Source organism: Chiloscyllium plagiosum, chromosome 28, assembly GCF_004010195.1.
Source record: "Chiloscyllium plagiosum isolate BGI_BamShark_2017 chromosome 28, ASM401019v2, whole genome shotgun sequence".
NCBI classification, from domain to species: domain Eukaryota; kingdom Metazoa; phylum Chordata; class Chondrichthyes; order Orectolobiformes; family Hemiscylliidae; genus Chiloscyllium; species Chiloscyllium plagiosum.
The window spans coordinates 13,817,077-13,839,385 of NC_057737.1; the positions used below are offsets into that span (position 1 = coordinate 13,817,077).

The 22,309-nt window shown below is 41.9% G+C and overlaps 1 protein-coding gene across 3 annotated transcripts in view; it reads left to right on the top strand.

The window, feature by feature from the left end:
- The first annotated feature begins 760 nt into the window (after positions 1-760).
- LOC122563971 (ceramide synthase-like) overlaps positions 761-22,309 on the top strand; it is a 27,702-nt gene continuing 6,153 nt past the window's right edge. Inside the window, exons 1-5 of one of the 3 annotated variants that reach the window (XM_043718343.1) lie at positions 801-854; positions 10,633-10,820; positions 11,062-11,323; positions 17,363-17,446; positions 20,809-21,025. In XM_043718343.1, the coding sequence (XP_043574278.1) occupies positions 11,202-11,323; positions 17,363-17,446; positions 20,809-21,025 (423 nt within the window). In that variant the 5' untranslated portion in view covers positions 801-854; positions 10,633-10,820; positions 11,062-11,201. Of the gene's footprint in view, positions 855-8,044; positions 8,064-10,632; positions 10,821-11,061; positions 11,324-17,362; positions 17,447-20,808; positions 21,026-22,309 lie in introns of those variants that run through there. The other 2 variants (XM_043718342.1, XM_043718344.1) reach the window with 2 other exon arrangements.

Genomic DNA, 22,309 nt, shown 5'->3' on the forward strand with positions numbered 1-22,309 from the left:
ACACAGAGGGTGGTGTGTGTGTGGAATGAACTGCCAGAGGAGGTGGTTGGTATAATTACAACATTTAAAAGGCATCTGGATAGGTATATGAACAGGAAAGGTTTGGAGAGATATTGGTCAAGTGCTAGCAAATGGGACTAGATTAATTTAGGATATCTGGTTGGCATGGACAAGTTGGACTGAAGGGTCTGTTTCCATGCTGCACATCTCAATGAGTCTAACTTTAAAACCGAGATGTTGCCGGCCCTCCAGGTGCAGAATAGTTATGTTTCTGTTCCCAGGGTGGGGTAAGCAAATGCTATTATGCTTAGCAATGAGGTTAAATGATCTAATTCCCTGTCCAGAGAAACTATCTTTTGTCTTGGTCAGAAACTGCCTACATGGAAATTTATACATTGGGATGAATCAGTTTCAATTTGGGAACCATGGGACATTCCATGGGGCAATGACATAGTCAGCAAAACCAGACAGTTCTAAAGCACACAGAGTACTGACAAGCTCCAAATTGTTCATTAATGACCTGTTGACATTCTTCTTGCCTGAAACAGACGAGAGTAATGCATCACCGATACACGTCATTGTAGGGAAAACCTGACTGGCGGGTTATTGTGTCCCAAGATAGCTGGAATATTCAGTCTGACTGAATTTATGCTGTTGCTGAGTCACCCTGACTTACTAACTACAGGTATTAGTGGTTCTTCCACTCCCTCATTGCTTCGAGGCTTAGTAACCCCTCCCAGTGATGACACCAGCACTCAAAACAAAAGTATGTTTTGGTGTGCATCCAGGAGTCCACACAGGAGAATGAGATGAAGATTAAATTGAACGGTGTTGATTTAAAAAGATCAGAGATGGTGAGACTTCGCATTTCTAATATAAAATTAGTCAGCTTGCATGTTCTTTACCTATAGTTCCTCCTGGTCTCTTAGAGGCAAACATCTTACTTCCTGAAGTGTTTCCTTTGGGAATGGTATCAGTGCGTTACACACAAATATAAATCTTGCTCCTATATTTAGAGAGTCCTATTGTGGGGGAGCATGTAACCTCTGTGTATCAGAGTACCATACTCAGTTTCACCTTGTCGAATATATGTGGTCAGTCGCGGAGTCAGTCACACTGTCCTTTGGTATATCAGTGAGTTACAGAATAAGCATGCACAACCTGAAACCTGATTAACAATCAAATTTGAAATTAAATAAAGGGAAAACTGTAAGGGGAAGAAGTTCATTAAAATGCATTTGAAAATGGTGTAACACTACAAAAGTAGGTTGATGACAAAGAGGGCCCTAGGAAGAAGGATGGTGTGAAAGTAAACAATAAAATATTCTCAGTATTACAACAAGAAATCGTCTGAACCTGGGGAGGTGATGGTAGAATGGTAATGTCCCTCAGCTGATAATCTAGAATCCCAGGATATTGTTCTGAGATGCTGGGTTTGAATCCCACCATGGCAAATGAAATTTTAATTCAATAAAAATCTGGAATAAAAAGCTTGTCTAATAATGACCTCAGAACCATTGTTGATTGTAATTAGAAAAAGCTCATCTGATTCACTAATATCCTTTCGGGAAGGTAATCTGCCATCCTTACTTGGTCTGAGACAAAAAAAAACTGCAGATGCTGGAATCCAAAGTAGACAAACAGGAGGCTGGAAGAACACAGCAAGCCAGGCAGCATCAGGAGGTGGAGAAGTCGACGTTTCAGGCATAACCTGAAGTCCTGAAAAACGGTTACACCCGAAACGTTGACTTCTCCACCTCCTGATGGTGCCTGGCTTCCTGTGTTCTTCCAGCCTCCTGGAGTAAATTGAAGATTACCTATACAATTCTAAGCAGACTAAGAACAGTGAAAGAGAAAGCAATGATCTTGCTTGACTAACCTCTCTGACTCCTTTTGTAAGTCTCACAATAGCATTCAATAGCATGCGCCAAACTTTCAATAGGGCATTCAACAAACTTCCATTTAGAACATTGTTAGTTAAACACAATGCTGAAAAGCTCTTGAAACAGATACAGAATTGATTGAAACTTAGGAAACAATGAGTAATCATTATTTTGCTGGGATAGGGAGGGGGAAATTATTGAGTGGGATCTGATTCACAGTTTTACTGGCTTTACTTTATTCAATTGAATTGAATTAGCTTTGTTGTCACATGTACTTGAATGACTACAATGAAAGGTTTGTAAGTTGTCAGTTAGTGCAATCTTAGGTACAAAGGTACCTAGGTACAATCCTTAGTTACAGAATAGAAAAATTAAGAAAAGTTATATTACAACTATACACAGTATATATAGGTCAGAGAAACAAGAAGGAAAGTTAAAAAGACAAACGTCACAGTCTCTCTCCAAGGGTTATCCACAGCAAACCAGTACAGGGGGCATCCACATGGTCTGACCACTCGCTGCCACCATGAACTGCAATAGGCTGCTGGTCACTGCTTCGGAGGCTGGGACTGGGTGACCGAGGTCAAGAGAAGGGAGAGAAGAGCAGAGAGAGGTAGAAAAAAAAACAGAAAAAGAATGGACACAGCAGAGGCGCTCCGACTGGTGTGTCCTACCCCACCACCATCTTACTGTTGACTTGAATTATAGAGTCGTTGAGATGTACAGCACAAAAACAAACCCTTCGGTCCAACCCGTCCATGCCGACCAGATATCCCAACCCAATCTAGTCCCTCCTGCCAGCACCCGGCCCATATCCCTCCAAACCCTTCCTATTCATATACCCATCCAGATGCCTTTTAAATGTTGCAATTGTACCAGCCTCCACCACATCCTCTGGCAACGTATTCCACACACGTACCATCCCCTGAGTGAAAAGGTTCCCTCTTAGGTCTCTTTTATATCTTTCCCTTCTCACCCTAAACCTATGCCCTCTTGTTCTGGACTCCCCCAAACCCAGGGAAAAGACTTTGTCTATTTATCTTATCCATGCCCCTCATGATTTTATAAACCTCTATAATGTCACTCCTCAGCCTGCGATGCTCCAGGGAAAACAGCCCCAGCCTATTCAACCTCTCCCTATAGCTCAAATCCTCCAACCCTGGCAACATTCTTGTAAATCTTTTCTGAACCCTTTCAAGTTTCACAACATAAGAAGGAGACCAGAACTGAATGCAATATTCCAACAGTGGCCTAACCAATGTCCTGTACAGCTGCACCATGACCTCCCAACTCCTGTACTCAATATTCTGACCAATAAAAGAAAGCATACCAAATGCCTTCTTCACTATCTTATCTACCTGCGACTCAACTTTCAAGGAGCTAAGAACCTGCACTCCAAGGTCTCTTTGTTCAGCAACACTCCCTAGGACCTTACCATTAAGTGTATAAGTCCTGCTAAGATTTGCTTTCCCAAAATGCAGCACCTCGCATTTATCTGAATTAAACTCCATCTGCCACTTCTCAGCCCATTGGCCCATCTGGTCCAGATCTTGTTGTAATATGAGGTAACCCTCTTCGCTGTCCACTACACCTCCAATTTTGGTGTCATCAGCAAACGTAATAATTGTACCTCTTATGCTCACAACCAAAACATTTATATAAATGATGAAAAGTAGTGGACCCAGCATCGATCCTTGTGGCACTCCACTGGTCACAGGCCTCCAGTCTGAAAAACAACCCTTCACCACCACCCTCTGTCTTCTACCTTTGAGCCAGTTCTGTGTCCAAATGGCGAGTTCTCCTCATGTTCCCTGAGATCTAACCTTGCTCACCAGTCTCCCATGGGGAACCTTGTCAAATGCCTTATTGAAGTCCATATAGATCCCATTTACCACTCTGCCCATATCAATCCTCTTTGTTACTTCTTTAAAAAACTCAATCAAGTTTGTGAGACATGCTTTCCCACGCATAAAGCCATGTTGACTATTCCTAATCAGTCCTTGCCTTTCCAAATATATGTACATCCTGTGCCTCAGGATTCCCTCCAACAACGTGCTCACCACCGATGCCAGGCTCACTGGCCCATAGTTCCTTGGCTTGTCCTTACCACCCTTCTTAAGCAGTGGCACCACGTTAGCCAACCTCCAGTCTTACGGCATCACACCTGTGACTATCGATGATGCACAAATTAAAATGGTCAAATTTGCAAAGGACCCAAAATAGGTGAGGAAATGAAATCAGTAGGAGTATTAGAGCTATTGCAAAATCAGTGCCGCGGTGGATTAGGTTCAATGCAGATATTGAAAGAACTGATTTGCTTTTGACATACATGAATTGGATGCTGAAACATTTTGAAAGACCTGTTGGCAACAGGAGATAGAGCAAATGGACTTTTCTCTCGAAGGTCGTGGATTGTCTCAGCTGCTGTGGCTACATTTGTCACAGCTGTCAAAATGTGAGCCGAGTTTTCAGTGCAGACTGTTGAATGTGGATTGGCCTGAAGCCACCTCAGTAAAATAGAAATTCTTAATAAGGACTTTTTTGTTTCAGTTTTGTAGTTACAGAGCATCATCCAGGCAGGGAAATGTCTGAAGAAAGAGCAACATAATTGTCATAACATTGTGTTAACACAGTGTGACAAAGGTATATGCTCTACTCAATATCCTGTTCATTCACTTCAGACTGCCATTGATTGGACCTAAACCAAAGTTGAACCAACTGCTCACTGGTTGAATTTGCAGTATAGGGGAGGGGATGTAGTGGGTGAAATTTGTCCTCAGAGAAAGCACAAAACAGGCGCTAGCCAAAGGCAGCTGGTTTAACTTAACACCCAGTTCACTGTAACTTAATTTACCCTTTTGCTGAAGACCCGAGAATGTTATAGGGGATTGGGGGGAATAAGTGTGGACATTAAAATCGACATCAATATCATCTGATCTGATAGTTGCAATGCTTCACATTTTAAAGCACCAATTTAAATAATGCAGGAGTTGACTGATTGACAAATAAACAGTCAAAATTTTCCTTTGGCAGACCCCTCAAACGTTTAAGTGACATTAATGTTCAAAAAGGTAATTAAATGCACCTTAATATTAAAACTCTTAGTTAAGCAGACTAGAAATTAAAGACAAGAAGATTCCTTGTGCTAAGTTCCATTTGCATATCACCCCAGTGTTTGGTGTTTACTGATTTAAAAGTTCTCATTCTTGTTTTTATACCTGTCTGTGACTATGCCCCTCCCCATCTCTGTAGCGACCTCCAGGCTCAAACAGCCACCCTCCTCTAACTAACCCCTCAAAACCCTCCAAGATACCAGCACTCACCTAATTCTGGTCATTTGGTGGCTCTGATTTTCATAAATCCTCAACTCCGTGTTTCCTCCCTAAATCTCTCTTCCTTCCTCCTAATTCCATCCTTAAAATCTGAGTCTTTGACTGGACTTTTTGGTCATTTGTCCTTAAATGTCTTTATGTGGCTCAGTGTCAAATTTTGCTTTATAACGCTCCTGTGAAGTGTTTTGCAATGTTTAAAGGTGCTACACATATACAAGTTATTGTGGTTTTAATGCATTTCCACACACTGACCATGATAGCTCCAAACTCCAAAGGATTCCTCTTCCTCTTGCTTAACTTGTTTTATCTCATTTCTAACCTCCTTCTAAGCAATTATTAATCTTTATCTGTGACACAGAATGGAATTGCAAAGAAGCAGATGGAATAGTGCTTTGTTGTTAGACTTGCTAGCCAGAAACTCAGACTAATGAAATGGGTTCAAATCCCACCATCCCAGAAGGCAAAAGCAAATACAATATGTGAATGATGCATACTGGCCCACCATGTCCTGTACACCTCAAACTGGAGCTCCAGTATGTTAATTTCCAAGTATTTATGTTTATTCCATCTGGGATGGCTAGTGGTGGAGTTCAATTAATAAATCTGGAATATAAAGCTAAATCAGTCACGTTGACCAGGACAAATATCATTGAGTATGGGAAAAGCCACCTTGAATATTCATGCCGCACAAGGAAGGAAACTTGCTTGTTCTTACCCGGTTGGCGGCTACATGTGATTTGTTTCTTTATAGGCTACTGTACAGAATTGAACTGCTTTAGTGAATATGTATGTTTATAAAGATATTTTATGAATAATGCATATTTTTGAAATTTAAAGAAAAACGTGTGATTTCAGCCACCTTTGTGTGTGGCTGCATCAAGCTGTGTGTAGACCCTCGCCACGCAAACACAAGTGTCACTGTATACTGATGTTCGACCTGACCCGATTTTGTGAAAGATGAGACTGGCCTCATTCCAAGTATTTGGACCTTTCCATATCACCTGTCCTTTGTGGAGAAATTTGCAAAGAGAAACATCAGGAAGTGGTCAGCACAGGGCATCATCAAGACCCTGTGGGAAAAGGAAAGGGTGGATCGAGTCAGGTGGTTCCCTGAGCAGACTGTCAAAGTCATTTGACAGAATGCCTCATCACCAGAACTTTCCAACAAGCATCAAGACATCGCTTGGCTGGGGGTGAGAAGGGCACCTTGTAAGATTCTTCATATACACCCAGACACTGCATGCTGCCCTTGAAGTGGCTGAGGAGTTGGGGGAGGGGGGGTGGGGGGGGGAGGGGGGTTAGTTTAGAGACTGTCACACATTTCCTTCTGGAATGTGCCTTTGCAAAGGAAGTCTGGAGGAAGATGCAGTGGTTTGTGTCGTGGTTCAGCCGAAGCGGCTCTGTAACGCAGGACTCTGTGCTCTACAGCCCAGAGTTCCCTGGGGCGCACACCGAGACAAACATCGACTGTGCCTGGAGGACCATCAATGCAGTAAAAAATGCTCTTTGGTCTGTCTGAAACCTATTGGTGTTCCAAAGCAAGGAGCTGACCTCAACAAAATGTTGCAGACTGGCACATTCCAAGGTCCAGGACTACGTGCTAAGGGACGCACTAAACTTGGGGCAGCTGCTGCCAAGGTGCAGTGGGGAAAGACCACCATCTAATGTCTTTCTACTGAGTGCAGTGGGGGTCCATTCAGTTATTGGACCTTCCCAGTGCCTCAAATGTGTGTAATTATAGTCTTGTATAAATCAGAAGTGCCTTGGGTTTGTTTGTTCTACATATGTGAAGACTGTGGACAGAATAAAACTGTCCTACTGACTGTGCACGGATGTAAAGTTTGTTATGCATAAAGTATATTTTTGAAATTACAAAAAAGTGACTTTGGGTACACAGCAATGACATTTCCTCTTCACTCTTCTCCAAAATGGCCTCACAGGTTCAAGGGCAATTAGGGTTGAGAAGCTTTGCTAAGAGGTAGCTTTGCTAAATGATGCCCACGTCTCATGGCAGAATAAAGAAACATATTGGTTCATTAGATGAATGAAAGGATAGGTGAGAAGGGAGAAGCAGTGGTGCTAATGCTGAGGGGTTTTCAGCTCCATTTCCTGAAACATAGCAGTCATAGAGTCATAGAGATGTACACTATGGAAACAGACCCATAGAAAAGACTTTGCCTATTTACCCTATCCATGTACTGACGACAATGCTCAAGGCTTTTTTATATTACAAAAATATATTTTATTCATAAAAAATCTTTATGTACCTAGACAGGTACTAAAATGGTTCTGTACAGTCTTTGCATATAAAGAGAAAACACTGTAATTTGACATTCCCTGCAGTTATAGAAACCAAATGCATTACCGACTCATGCAGGGCACTATTTACATACATTTGCGGCTAAGAGAGGATCTGATAATTGAATGGACACTGATTGGACTGTAGCAGAGAAACCTTAGGTGGTGGTCTTTCCCCACTGTGCTTTGGCAGCAGCTGCCAGTAATAATTCAGAGGCAAGAACGCAACCAACTGATCCACAGCAGAAGCTGCACCAGAATTGTGAATATCAGCTGTCTCCCAAACAAAGCGAGCCTCTACTTAATATCATTCCACAACTTAGTGTGACAGCATAGACTGCAAGTTAAAATAGAGAACTGTAATTTGTGTAGTTGAAAATGTAAGTGTCTATTCGATATTATGAACTCCCTCTTCCATATCATTTACAAGTATAATTAGTGTCGGAGGGAAGATATTCCAGCAGTGAAGAGAGAAACAGACAGACACGCGCTGTCCAAGGGACAGAGAGTGACAGAACAATATTTGGATTTCCAACAGGCTTCAGATCAGGTCAGTCTTCAATTTAAAAATTGAACATGTTGATGGTGAGAATTGTTTGGTAGGTAAATTGTGAAGAGGATGTAAAGGGTATTCAAACTGAGCGATGTAGAGATGGTCAGTGAGTGGGTAAAACATCGTCCAATGCATATAAAATGGAGAGAGAGATGTTTGTCTGGAAGAATCAATAAAGACACTTTAATTTTAATTGGAGAAATGTTGCAGGACTCTGAAGTACAGGTTGTTCTTTCAGGTGATGGTTGTGTTCTTGTGCATTATAGAAAAGTTGCACTTGAGAAACAGTGCTGTAAGTGTTGGTGATATAATTGTGTTACAGCCAAAACACCTTTTAGAAGTTTGCGCTTTAGAAACAGTGTCCCCAATTTGTCAATCATGTTACAGCAAATTCACGTTAATGAAATGCACATTATAGCAGTTTGACCTGCACAGAGGAATCTGGATATCCTCAGATATCAATCAATTGAGTTAGTCTGCAGGAGCAGTGAGTGATTGGGAAGGCAAAGGGATTTTGTTGTTCATTCATTGACAGAATGTAAGCATCACTGGCTAGGTCAGCATTTATCCTCTATTTCTATCAGCCCTTGTGAAGGTGGGAGGATGCCACCTTATTGAACCACTGCACTCCATAAAACTAATTTTTCTGGAGAAACAGAACGCAGCAGAAATTAAACTGCAGCTTTCTCTGTTCCTACTCCCAGTCTAATATTCAACCATTTAGTTTATACTGAGTTCAAAATTGGAATTTCATTGATGTTCTCTGCGAGTTTATATACAGCATAACACAAGGGGGATCGAGTTACAGACTGTAATCTGATTGAGGAGTTTGGGGCCTCTATGTATAGAACAACAGACACCCAGGAGTGAGTTACAGACAGGGATCAAGTCGAGGGGGTCAGAGGTGGTTTATATGGAGAATAACAAATACCTGGGAATGAGGCAGAGGAGTAGCAGAATGAGTTTGATTGACATAAATGTGAGATGTTGCATTTTGTTCACACAGCCTATTCAGCCTCGCCCGACAGCTCAAACCCCCCCAACCCTGGCAACATCCTTGTAAACCTTTTCTGAACCCTTTTCAGTTTCACGACATCCTTCCTATAGCTGTATAGCTGAAATGAATTTTCCATTCATTTGGATGATTCGCTGGAAGTTTAACCTTCACCTCTAGCCTTACTTGAGGAACACTATTAAAAAGAGTCAGGGAGCCGGTGATGGTACAAAAGGAGACCACTCACCCCATTGAGTCCATGTTGTGTAGTAGTTCAGTCAGTCACATTCCCATGTTCTATTCTCTTTGTCCTGCAAATTTATTTCCTCAAATGCCCATCCAATTATGTAAATAAATGGAATCTACTGGATTCCATTCCTTACTCATCCAATTTACCATCTAAAATAATTCCAGCAAGTTTTAAAATGCTCCCTTCTATTTGCAAAATGCTTGCAGTCTATGCCCTAGATGCCTGTGCTCTTTAGATGCATGCTTATCACATGAGCACACTTTCCCAAAATAGAAATTAGGTTGATCAATTTGGAGTTACTAAGTTTGTGTCTTTTTAAATTCAGAGACTGCGTTTGCTTCAGGTATGACTCTAATGTGCAAAGAACTCTAAACAATAGCACCAAAGCCATATTATTTCCTCCTTGCATTCTTTGACAATTCCATTAATAAGGATCCATTTAATTCGTCATAATCTCACAAATAAGAGTTTACACATTTCAAACAAAGATGAGGAGGAATTTCTTCTCTCAGTAGGAGCCTTTACCACAGAGGACATAGAGACACTAAGTATATTCAAGAATGAAATGGGCAGCTTTTTAATCCAGGGTTATGGGGAAAAGGCCGGAAAGTGGAGTTGAGGATTATCAGATCAGCCATGATCTCATTTAGCGTTGCAGCAGACGCGATGGGCTGAATGGCCTACTTCTCTTACATCTTATCATCTCAAAGGTCTTAACTTCATGACATGTTCTCATAGAATTAGCCAAGTGTTTGTGAAAAATATCTGCAGTATTTCACCTTGTGCTAGCTGTAGGAGGGAGCTCGGAGCAGAAAGGCACGTGGCATTAGGATGGTTGTTCACAGGGAAGATACAAGGACCATGAATATAGCAGAGAATTACAGAGGAAACCTTGGTTGGATTGTGAGGTATAATTGTTTGGTGAGATGCTTCAGTGTTTAGTGGGGATATGGGTCCACTGAGCGTTTGCACCTGTGGGATGACAGTTAGCTAAATAGCGATTGTAACATTTCACTGTGATTGAAGGTACTGTGAGTTCTCAGTGTGTAGCAACGTTTGTACTTGATCATCTATCACATGGTTGTTAACATTGGAGGAATACAGAAATGAAATAACATAAATTTCACTGTTTACAGTATAACAGATGAATGAGAAGTGCTTAATTTCTCCACGGTTTTTGTCGAATCCTTTATATGAGATATTTTGTTTATCTAAGATGCTTTCAGTTTATGTGTGACTTTGCTTTAGTAATCCCTGTAACGGTTCAAGTACGATGTGACCTTTCTTCAGAGTTGAATATTGACCCTGTTTTCTCTCCACAGATGCTGAGTTTCTCCAGCAGTTTCAGATTTGCAGCATCTGCAGTTCTTTGTTTTGTTTCTCTCAAACGTATTGGATAAAAATGAGGGTCAGATTGGGGAGAGAGAGAAACAGTGGTCGTGCTGTCTGGAATAAGTTGGGACCAACTCCCCCAGCTAGTCGACTCGTTCCCCAGTTTACTTCTGATCAGGTTAGACGATAGGAGATTGAAGATGGGACATTGAATGAGTCAGATGCATGTGGCATTCAATTGCCCTGGTTCTGCATGCAGATAAAATACACGATTGCAATCCGAAGCGGAGTCGAGGAATTAGTATTGTTACAGATTTTTAAATAGAAATTTTTGTGCCCTTAGGTGGCGCAGCTTTGACCTGTTTTTCTACTGTTGATGAACTCAGACGTCTCTCCCACTCTCTCTTCTCATGTTTCAGTTTGCGGAAGGACCTCGAAACTGGGCAGGAGGTGTGGTTGTTATTTGAATATCAGGTGGAGAGATGGTGATATCTGGTGTTACCCAGGGCTGAGAGTCAGACAGAGAGTCAGACAGCAGCCTGGACGTTTAAGGCTAACAATGTGGTACCTCCTTGCACTGGGCTGCCTTTTCTTCCCCTCTCTGTTCATCCTCACCCGGAGATTCTTGCAGAAAAACTTTCCCAGCTTAACAGATGTGGACACTGTCAATATCAGCGTCAGGTAAGTGCGCCTTTCTTTATACTGGGCTGGGGGACAAATTGATTTTATTCCTGGCTGTGGAGAATGCAGATTTCCCCCTGCACCAGCTGCTGCAATTCTAAACATTTCTTAGTGCTTTTCAGCGATCAAACCGACCTGATGGGATCATTACCTCCCGAACTGTTGCCTCCCTCTGCAATGGTTACAAAACCTTGACACTGATGCAAGGAAAGTTTTGCACCAAGTCTCTCAGCTGCATTGAATGACAATGGAAATCCCTGCTGCTGTTCCTGGCTTCCTTACCAACTGCCAGGGCATTTCCCTTCTTTCTGGTGAGTGGGACATGGAAACCTGGAAAATAGCAGCTGGAGCAAGCCATTCGACCCTTTGAGCCTGCCTACCCCCCCCCCCCCCTCCCCATTCAGTATGATCATGGCTGATCATTCAACTCAGTATTCTGACCCCACCTTTCAACACACCCTTTGGTTCCTTTAGCCCGAAGAAAGATATTTAACTCCTTGAAAACAATTCAGATATTCAGTCCAACTGCTTTCTGTGGCAGATAATTCCACAGGCTCTCCACTCTCTGGATGAAAATATCTCAGTCCTAATGGACCTTGCTGATTGCAGCTTGACTGCAAAATAATGTGTTGCACTTCAAATCTAGGAATAAAAAGAAAATCCCTAGGCTGGAGGATGTTTTGGGGCTTTCTGAGAATTGCAAGTTAAGCCAAAGGTAACCCCTAAAGACCCCAAAACCTGCATTGGGTTTGGCCCTGGAGTACAGATTGAGAAGGATCCATATTAGAGCCACCAGAACAGTTAATGTCCCTTCCAACACCCTCCCCTGAGTGCAAATGTGTATGGGTTTTTAAAAAAATTAGCAATGTAATGAGATTCTCATCAGCACTCAGTGCTATAAGGGGTCTAGTCGGCACTTGCTGTTATCCAGTTCCTTTCTGCCTGCCAGTCTTGGTCAGGTGGGATTAAGACGATGAACTGTCGACAGGCACCTCTCATTATCCAGTCTCAGTTTCCTGCCTCTGTTCAGCAGTTCCAGCTCCCAGTTGGGGACATGAGGATCTGCTCCCAGAACAATGCAGCAAGTGGCGGGTACAAGCTGGATTTGGGAAGATTGGCATCTGTGGAATTGTCTTGTTTGAGGGGGCTGTGGAAGCAGGGACATTGAATGTTTTAATGGGCGAGTTGTTGACTGAGGAGGATATCAGTGCTAAGTCCAAAAAGCTGGAGTTAGTTCAGTTGGCTGGATGGCTGGTTCGCCGAGTGGGGTGATGTTACCACCGTGGATTCAATTCTCACACTGGCTGAGGGCACCATGAATGACTCTCCTTCTCAATCTCTCCCTTCGCCTAAGGTGTGATGACCCTCATATTAAAGTAGCCCCCCTCCCGCAGTTGTCTTTGTTTAATGAGAGAGCAGCCCCTAATGGTCTGCTAAGATTAGATTAGATTAGATTCCCTACAGTGTGGAAACAGGCCCTTCGGCACACACCGACCCTCCGAAGAGTAACCCACCCAGACCCATTTTCCATATTTACCCCTGACTAATGCACCTAACTCTATGGGCAATTTAGCATGACCAATCACCTAACATGCACATCTTTGGACTGTGGGAGGAAACTATAATGAAACTATGATGGTATTCGAACAGATGAAAGACTCAATCAAGGTATTTTTCAATGTATAATTTCAGTTACATCACACTGTAAATTTTTGCTATAAATTCTGTGCCTTAGAATTGTGTCCTCCACTATCACCTGATGAAGGAGCGATGCTCCGAAAGCTAGTGTGCTTCCAATTAAACCTGCTGGACTATAACCTGGTATTGTGTGATTTTTAACATTAATACAACTTTAAGATCTGATTACGTAAATATATGCCTGCAGCTTATACAGCATTATTACTGGTTTAAACTAATGTAAGATTTAAAAGTCTAACCTTAAAGTACGGCCACGAGTTCAGAATGTGTGCATTTAAAAGGAGTTGATTTTTTGCCACAAAAATAATGGTGAGGCAATAGTATTGACAATTACTTATGAGGAAATGCTACAGCAACTTCAGATAAAGAGTAGATGCAAAGTTAAATGTAAATATTCAAAAGGTTGTGGCTCCCTGAGCTGTGTCTAGCTGCCAAACTGAATGAATGTGACATTTGTTTGACTCACTGTTAAAGTGCACTGAATGATCTGAAGTTGCTGTAGCTCAATTTCCTCCTCTTTATATCCGTGTCCCCCAGCTTTAAAGGCTAACTTTCCACGTAAGGAATCATAAGAATTTGGGGAGGGGGTGCATGAGAGATAAAAAACAGCAAAGGATGATCAAAACAGGAAACAAAAAGGGAATCTGAAAGAAACTTGCCAATACTTGAGGTTGAATGCAAAATGCTCTCTGACTCTAGATCAGAAGAAAAATTGGAAACAAAGGTAATGTGGGCTTTTAGAGACTGATGGAAGCTGTTGATGGAAGCACTTGCATGTATGAGACAGGCAAAACTTGTCACATGACTTATTATTTCAATTCTTTTAATGATAAGTTAATTATTTGTGATCAACCTCTCTGGCACTGAATAAAACAATATGTACTATTGAAATAGGGTTGGTTTTCCAACGTGAAATTATGATCTGTCTTAGCAGAATCACAAACATAAAATATTCCATGAACTGGCAAAATTGGACAGCCTAAGGTGAGCTGGTGGTGTAGTGGAAGTGTGCTAAAAATCCTGAGATCCATGTTAATGTTCTGAGGACAAAGGTTCGAATCCTGTTATCATACTTGGTGGAATGAAAGCTCTTTATCAGTGATGGTGACTGTGAGACTGCCATGGAATTGTTAAAAAGCCAAACTGGTTCATGAATTTTCTTTAGGGAAGGAAATCTGCCTCCCTAACCTGGTCTAGCCTACACATGACTCCGGTCACATGGCAGCCCCTGAAAGCTTAGCATTTAGAGTAGGGCAAAAAGTAGCCCCATCCCCTAAAAAATAAAACAAATTCTTAACCCTGCTTATTAAAAAATATTCATCAATATATTTTATAAGCTACAGCTTTATTAACAAAATTAAAAATAGACTTGTCACAAAAAAATGTAATAAGAGTTTAGTTGTTGCATTGGTGTATATTAGTTATTTTTTATGTTGTTTTACCATTTAAAAGGTGCCTATCGATTCCAAAAGGAGCTTAGTTTGAAGAGCAAGTAGGCAGTAACTCAGCAGGAGTGTTATTTCGATCAGGGGGCTTGGCCCATTTAGTAGGCCAGGGCAGCTCTCAACAGGATGGTCTTGTCTTAAACTCCATTTTCGACATTACTTACAGCTAACAATTTTCCTTATTCTTCCATTGGTTGTGGTAAAGACAGCATTTGTTACCCATTCCTAATTGCCCCTGAACTGAATGGCCTGCTTTGCCATTTCAGAGGGGAGTCAAGAGTCAATCAGATGGAGTCACCTGTAGGCCAGACCAAATAAGGATGGCTGATTTCCTTACCACAAAGTACATTAGCAAACAAGGTTTATTTCACCTCACCCCAACAACAACTGTGCAGGTCAGGTGAATTGGCCATGCTAAATTACCCACAGTGTTAGGTGTATTAGTCAGAGGGAAATGAGTCTGGGTGGGTTACTCTTCGGAGGGTCGGTGTGGACTTGTTGGGCCTAAGGGCCTGTTTCCACACTGTAGGGAATCTAATCTAATCTAATCTAATCAAACAACCAATGATAATTATCATGGCCATAAATGGACTAACCTTTTTACTTCAGCTTTGATTATTAAATATAAAATTCCATCGAACACTCCTGGTGGTATTTGAAATTGTGGCATCACAGCATTAACCTGGGCTTTTGGATTACTCATACAATGATGCTGCCACTACATGACCATCTCCTTTATGCTAGTTTGGCAAACGAATTTCAGGCCGTTATCTTGGAAGAATATCAGTGTGTTACACCCTGACAGACAACCCTGTTATTCAGTCGCAAAAAATGCAACATGTATGAAGTAATAGCCACAATGCTTCACTCGAGCATTGTGTATTATTCATAGAAACAGTGATTCATTGTAAAACATTTGGATTATTATAAAATGACTAAGTGGCATCCTCTAAAGTTGACGCCGTGCATCTATTTTCAACATGTAAACACTGGTGATTTTTAAGGTTCCTTATTCTGAAGACGCAACAAGCCGGGTGGGTTGGCCTGTTCTGTCTCTGAAAATGTTCTGCAAACAGTGGAAAGGCACAGCAGCACGGGGTCAGATTTGTAAATGTTTCTTACAGTCAATTCATCAAAATCCAACATTTCGGGAGAAAACATTGAAGACATAGAATCTAGGTCAAGGAAAGAGTACCCGATCTGCTCTCTGGCTGAAGTCAGCAACTGATGATTTTTCTTTGAAAGAGGAGAGTTTTTTTGATGCTTTCCTCACCATGACATACATGATTTCCCTCCATTTCACAACAGCAACAGCCAAAGAAGGAAAATTACTCTACTGTTGTGAGACTGGCATCAGTCAGCGCCGAACATACAAATTATTGGGTACATGATAACATGACACTTGTACAAAAATCTAAAAAGCACCATCTACTGATTTGACACTGTTTTATTGGTTTACTCTGCAATTCACTTTCTGAAATCAAGTTTCTTTACAGCTGTTGAGAATCTATTAATCATGTAGAGTCATCAACATACAGCACGGAAACAGACCCTTCGGTCCAACTAATCCATGTTGACCATAATCCCAAACTAAACTCATCCTACCTGCCTGCACTTGGCCTATATCCCTCCAAATGATTCTTTTTTGTGTACTTATCCAAATGTCTTTAAAACATTATAACTGTAACCACATCCACCACTTCCTCAGGAAGTTCTTTCCACATTCGAACCACTGCCTGTGTAAAAATGTTGCCCCCATCTCTTTTTGAAATCTTCCTTCTCATCTTAAAAATATGCCCCCTAGATTGGAAACCACTCTCTGTGTAAAGAAATTGCCCCTTATATCTTTTTTAAGTCTTTCTCCTCTCACCTTAAAAATATGCCTCCTGGTTTTGAAATAACTCACCTGAGGGAAAAGTCACCTGCCATTCACCTTATCTGTACCCCTCATTATTCTATAAGGTCACATCTCAATCTCCTATGCTTCAATGAGAAAAGTCCCAGCCTCTCCTTATAACTCAAACCCTCTATTCCCGGTAACATCCTAGAAAATCTTTTCTAAACCGTATAAGTGGGACTAGTTTAGATTGGGATTATGGTCGGCATGGGGTGATTGGAACAGAGTGTCTGTTTCGTGCTGTATGACTCTTAATATAATTATTATAGTGAAGATTGCTGGTACCCTATTGGAAAGGCACTACTAAACTAAAATGTCTTGGTGTAATGATGCCATATTTTGAGGGTGAACATTAAAGACACATTTAGATTATAGATATTCTTTGTTCAAAGCTGTAACTCTGGAATAGGTGGGACTTGAACCCAGCCCTCCTGGCTGAAATGCAGGGACACTACCACCATGCCACATGAGCCCCTTCACTTAGATTACAAATTTGGTTCAGGTGTTCTATCTACTTGGCTTCCTCACCAACATACAAGAGTGTTAGAGTCCAGTTTGGATGTTAAAGTGTGAACGCTCTCTGAAGTGGACATTTCTGACCAGTCCAGCAGGTGAACATGACGGAGCTTGTATGTCATCAGGCACTGCTGATTCCTGCTGGCTGGCTTGAAAGTCCACAAATATTCCATCCTCAACCAACTTGTCGCTTTGCTGAGCCTGACAATATTATGTAGCCTGGGTGTTTTTATTTCACTCTGACCCCATTGCCAGTTCTTTAAGCAAACACTAACTGTGTCAGATGGGACATTAAAAAATAATCTCACAACTTGGTGATGACAAGTTGTTTCTGTTTGGGTCCCGCATACCATGCTGTGGCAGTAACTAATGCAAAGTAAGCAAATATCTACCCCTGAACTCTCAACAGTAAATGGAAGCATCTACGTTCAATTTCTTTAGAGTTATAGAATGTTCCTCACTTCTTCTTTCTTGAAATTGCAGATTTGTTTCCTCCGTGCAAGCTGTGATGGCAACGTTTGCTGGTTTCATCATCACTTCCTCCTGCAAGCATGTGATGAAAGATAGGTAAGAATGTCTTTGTTAGCAGACTTGAGAGTTCAAATGTTAGACATGCTCAATCCCACTACAGAAAGATGCATCTATAAAATTGAAAATTCATGCTCAGAAAGAAGCCCAACTGGTCAATTTGCGACATGTATATTCTGCTCAAGCTGCTCTCATCTTTTCACGTCTAACTCTGATAGTGTAGGCCTTCATGCTGACATGGTTATCTAACTTTCCTTTTCAAAGCATCTATACTCCATGCAGTAATGAGTTCTCTGGGTGAAGGTTTCTTCTGAATTCTCAATTTGATTTATGTGTGACCATTCAAAATTCAAGGCCTCCAGTCTCAATCTTTTCCACAGTGGAAACACATATTATCCATTCTATTGAGTGATGTGGAGGAAATCTTCCATATAGACCTCTTTTAGATGGAACTGATGAATGATTTATTGTCACATGTATCTTGAAGACACAGTGAAAAGTGTCATCACAAACCAGTACCATGTTGAGTTTCAGTCAGGATAAAAAGAAATTACTTAATTATATGTTTCATCTTCTGTTCAAACTGGGGTTTCAAGCACGGCTTCAGGGCTTTTGTAAGATGTTCCCATCCTCAAGGAGTTCCATCCGGTTAAAGCAATAATAATGCCCCAAGAGACCCCAGCTCTGCTACAACTGCAGCCTTACTGACACAGCCAAGCATCCTCACTCCGGGCCTAATGCTACCTGGGGACCAGGCTCCAGGCCTGCTGCAACCAAGTGTACAGGCTCCAGGCCTACCGCTGCCAGGAGACCAAGCTCCAGGCCTATTGCGACCAAGAGTCCCAGATCCAGGCCTACCGCTGCCAGGAGAACAGGCTTGGGGCCTACCACTGCCAGGAGACCAAGCTCCAGACCTACTGTGACTAAGAGTCCAGGCTCCAGGCCTACCGCCTCAAAGAGACGAGGCTCTGGGCCTACGGCCGTCAGGAGACCAAGCTCCAGGCCTACTACGACCAAGAATCCAGGCTTTGGGCTTATTGCCAGGAAACCAGACTCCGGGCCTACAGCCACCAGGAGACCAAGCTCCAGGCCTACTACGTCCAAGAATCCAGGCTTTGGGCCTACCATCGCCAGGAGACCAAGTTCTAGGCCTACTATGACCAAGAATCCATGCTCTGGACCTACTGCCAGGAGACCAAGTTCTAGGCCTAGTGCAGCAAGGAGTCCTAATCCGCTTCAGCCTCCACCCTGCCAATACCGGCCCAGCTTCAAAAATGAAGCAAAGAAAAAGAAAAGTGCATAGAGAAAAGGATGCCTCTGGCCTGGAGTGGACAGGCTCTGATGACCCCAAATATTGCTTACCGTTCTGGTGTCATCTTGAAATTAAGGTATTATTAAATTAAGAACTATTAAAGTAGTGAAAATTAGACAGCATTCTTGTAGTGCATTGATTCCGATTCTTCTCTGGGCGTCTATACCTCTGCCTTTCTGAACGGATTATCTCTCGGGCACGTTCCACAGAATAATTGTCACCATGAGGCCTGAAATCTGTGAACAAAACCAAGCCACTGCCTGCAGACAACTCAAGTAGTGGGTATTGAAATGGAGTCTGCACTGGTTCCCACACATGCACATGTGTGTAGATACTGCTGATCAGACCCAGATAATGTTCTGCATACCTGGGCTTGAATCCCATCATGGCAGATGGTGGAATCGACATTCAACTAAAATCTGCAATCAAGATGATGACTATGAAACTGATGTTGGTTGTCAAATTAGAAACCTGTCTGGTTCACTAATGCCCTTTAGGGGAGGAAACTGCCCTCCTTACTTAGTCTGGCCTACATGGTTGACTCTTAACTGCCTTCTGGGTAAATAGAGATAAATGTTAGCTTGGCCAGTGATGCCCACATCCCGTGAATGAATAAATAAGTTTTCACTCTTTGAAACCTGAGGCCAATTGCATTCTCCATGCATGTATCTCAAGTCAGATGACCAACCCAGAACAACTCAGACTGGAATCTCTCTCTTAAATAGAACTCATAATCTACGACATTGCCATTGTCCAAGTGTTCATGCACAAAGCGGATCTCTGATCAGCATTGTGTGCCTGTAAATATGTATTCATATTTTCCCCATAACTAAGTACAAAACTCTATGATAAACACTGACTGATGTGGTTAAACAACCTTTATGACACACCTTTTCTGCTATTGAGCTAATGCAGTTGCTGAATTGTTACATCAACAAATTTGATTTAATCAAGTAAAAACGTTACCCCGTACCTGTTTTAGCAAGAAGCAATTGAAAGCTACCACCCACACAACCGAGTGATTCATGATATTGTGAACAAAATATTCGAAGAAGGCATATGGAATCCTGGAGCTTTATAAATATAGGCATAGATTACAAAAGCAGGGAGGTTTTAGTGAACATTTATAAAACGCTAGTTTAGCCTCAGTTGGAGTGTTGTATCCAATCCATTTTATTACATTAAAATATCCATACAATTTTATTAAATCCAATCCACTGCATTTTAGGAAGGATGTGAACACTTTTGAGAAGGTGCAGGTAAGATTGATCAGGATGGTTTCAGGAATGCGTGAGTTCAGTTACGTGGATAGATTGGTGAGGCTGAATTTGTTTTCTTCAGAGAAGACAAGATTGAGGGGAGATTTGACAGTGTCTTTAAAATCTTGAGTGGCCGAGACAGAGGAGGGAGAAATTGCTGCCATTAGCAGACAAGTTGAGAAGGAGAGGGCAACGCTTTTTAACAATGATTGTCAAAAGATGCAGAACAAATAAGGAAAAGCTTTCTGAACGGAGTGGGACCCGTTACACATGAAGGATTGAGAATTCACTGCCTGTGCATGTTGAGGAGACAGACTTAATAGACTTGTCTTCTAAAGGAGAAAGTGAGGTCTGCAGATGCTGGAGATCAGAGATGGAAATGTGTTGATGGAAAAGCGCAGCAGGTCAGGCAGCATCTAGGGAACAGGAGAATCGACGTTTCGGGCATTAGCCCTTCTTCAGGATTCCTGAAGAAGGGCTAATGCCCGAAACGTCGATTCTCCTGTTCCCTAGATGCTGCCTGACCTGCTGCGCTTTTCCAGCAACACATTGTCTTCTAAAGGTAATTACAAGGTGCCTGAGGAGAGAACTTTCTCGGGCTTTAGGATAAGGAGGATCAGGAGGAGACAAGGTGCATTTTCAGATTGCTGATGTGGTTAGAATAAGCTGAATTATGATCATTTTACAGTCTAGTGGCTTTATAGGTGTATACCAGGTAAACAGTTTTCAAACTATCAATGAGACAGCATATCATCTTGTATAGTAATTAATTGCTTTAGTTGAGACTCTTTAATTCTATATGCAGTGTATTTATTTGTTCTTTGTTACAGGCATTGGATTTCCACAAACTACGTGGTGTTTGCTGCACCTTACATGGCTTACGATATTTATGCCATGTACCTATCTCACTGGTTCAAGCACAAGGCAAAACATCACAACGGATTAAAGAGTTCATCCACTAACAATGTGATAGACTTTCTGAAGAAAAACTTCCTGATGGTGCTGCATCATCTCGCACTGTTACTTGTCTGCTTCCCCATTATTGTGGTGAGATTTCATCATTCTATTTCATTATAAACAGAAAATCTTGTCCATCATATTTCCTGTGCCACACTGTAGATTGATACAAGCATGAAAGGGCACGATTGGTTTTGCTAAACTCTGGGTCAAGAATCAGAAATTTATAAGCATATTCCAAACTGCAAACTTCGCACCCTCAAACACCCCAAGGCTCCATCAACAATACCTTCCCAAACCCGTGACTTCTAGGAGGGCAAGGACAGCAGACGAATGGGGACACCACCCACCTGCAAGTTCCCCTCCAAGTCACTCACCATCCTGACTTGGAAATACATTGTTGTTCCTTCACTGTTGCTGGGACAAAATCCTGGAACTCCCTACCTAACAGCATTCAGGGTGTCCCTACATCTCAAGGACTATTGAGGTTCACCAACATTTTCTCCAGGCTATTTAGGGATGTTCAATAAATACTGGCATAGCCAGCAATGCCCATATCCTAGGAATGAGCTATGAAAAGAAAAGCATTTTTACGATTTCGGTATTTAGTAGAGCTGACTGAAACATAGCTCTGTCTTCTTAGCAGAACACTACATAAGGTGTGCTGAAAATGTGTTGCTGGAAAAGCGCAACAGGTCAGGCAGCATCCAATGAGCAAGAGAATCGACGTTTCGGGCATGAGCCCTTCTTCAGGATTCCTGAAGAAGGGCTCATGCCCGAAACGTCGATTCTCCTGTTCCTTGGATGCTGCCTGACCTGCTGCGCTTTTCCAGCAACACATTTTCAGCTCTGATCTCCAGCATCTGCAGTCCTCACTTTCTCCTACTACATTGGGTGTACCAATGGTGTAACACTCTCTGCCTTTATATAACAGTACAGTATCTAACTTATTACACAGAAGGTGCTCTTGCATCCTTCATACCTTTGTGAATCACTGTCAAACTGACCCATTTCATAGGGCAAGTTTATTTTGCTGCTGTAACTAGAGATGTATGCATACTTTCCATTCAGTAGGACTATAGAAAGCCAATGAAGATGTTTTTTAAAAATTGTTCATGGGATGTGGATGTCTGAAGATGCATTTAAAAAATATTGACACAGGTGGGTTATGCAAGATGGGTATTATAGTTCAAAGTTTGTGTGAAGATTTGTAGCTCGGGTGCTCGTTGTTGTGGTTCTGTTCGCCAAGCTGGAAATTTTTGTTGTAAACGTTTCGTCCCCTGGCTAGGCGACATCATCAGTGCTTGGGAGCCTCCTGCGAAGCGCTTCTTTGATGTTTCCTCCGGTGTTTATAGTGATCTGTCCCTGCCGCTT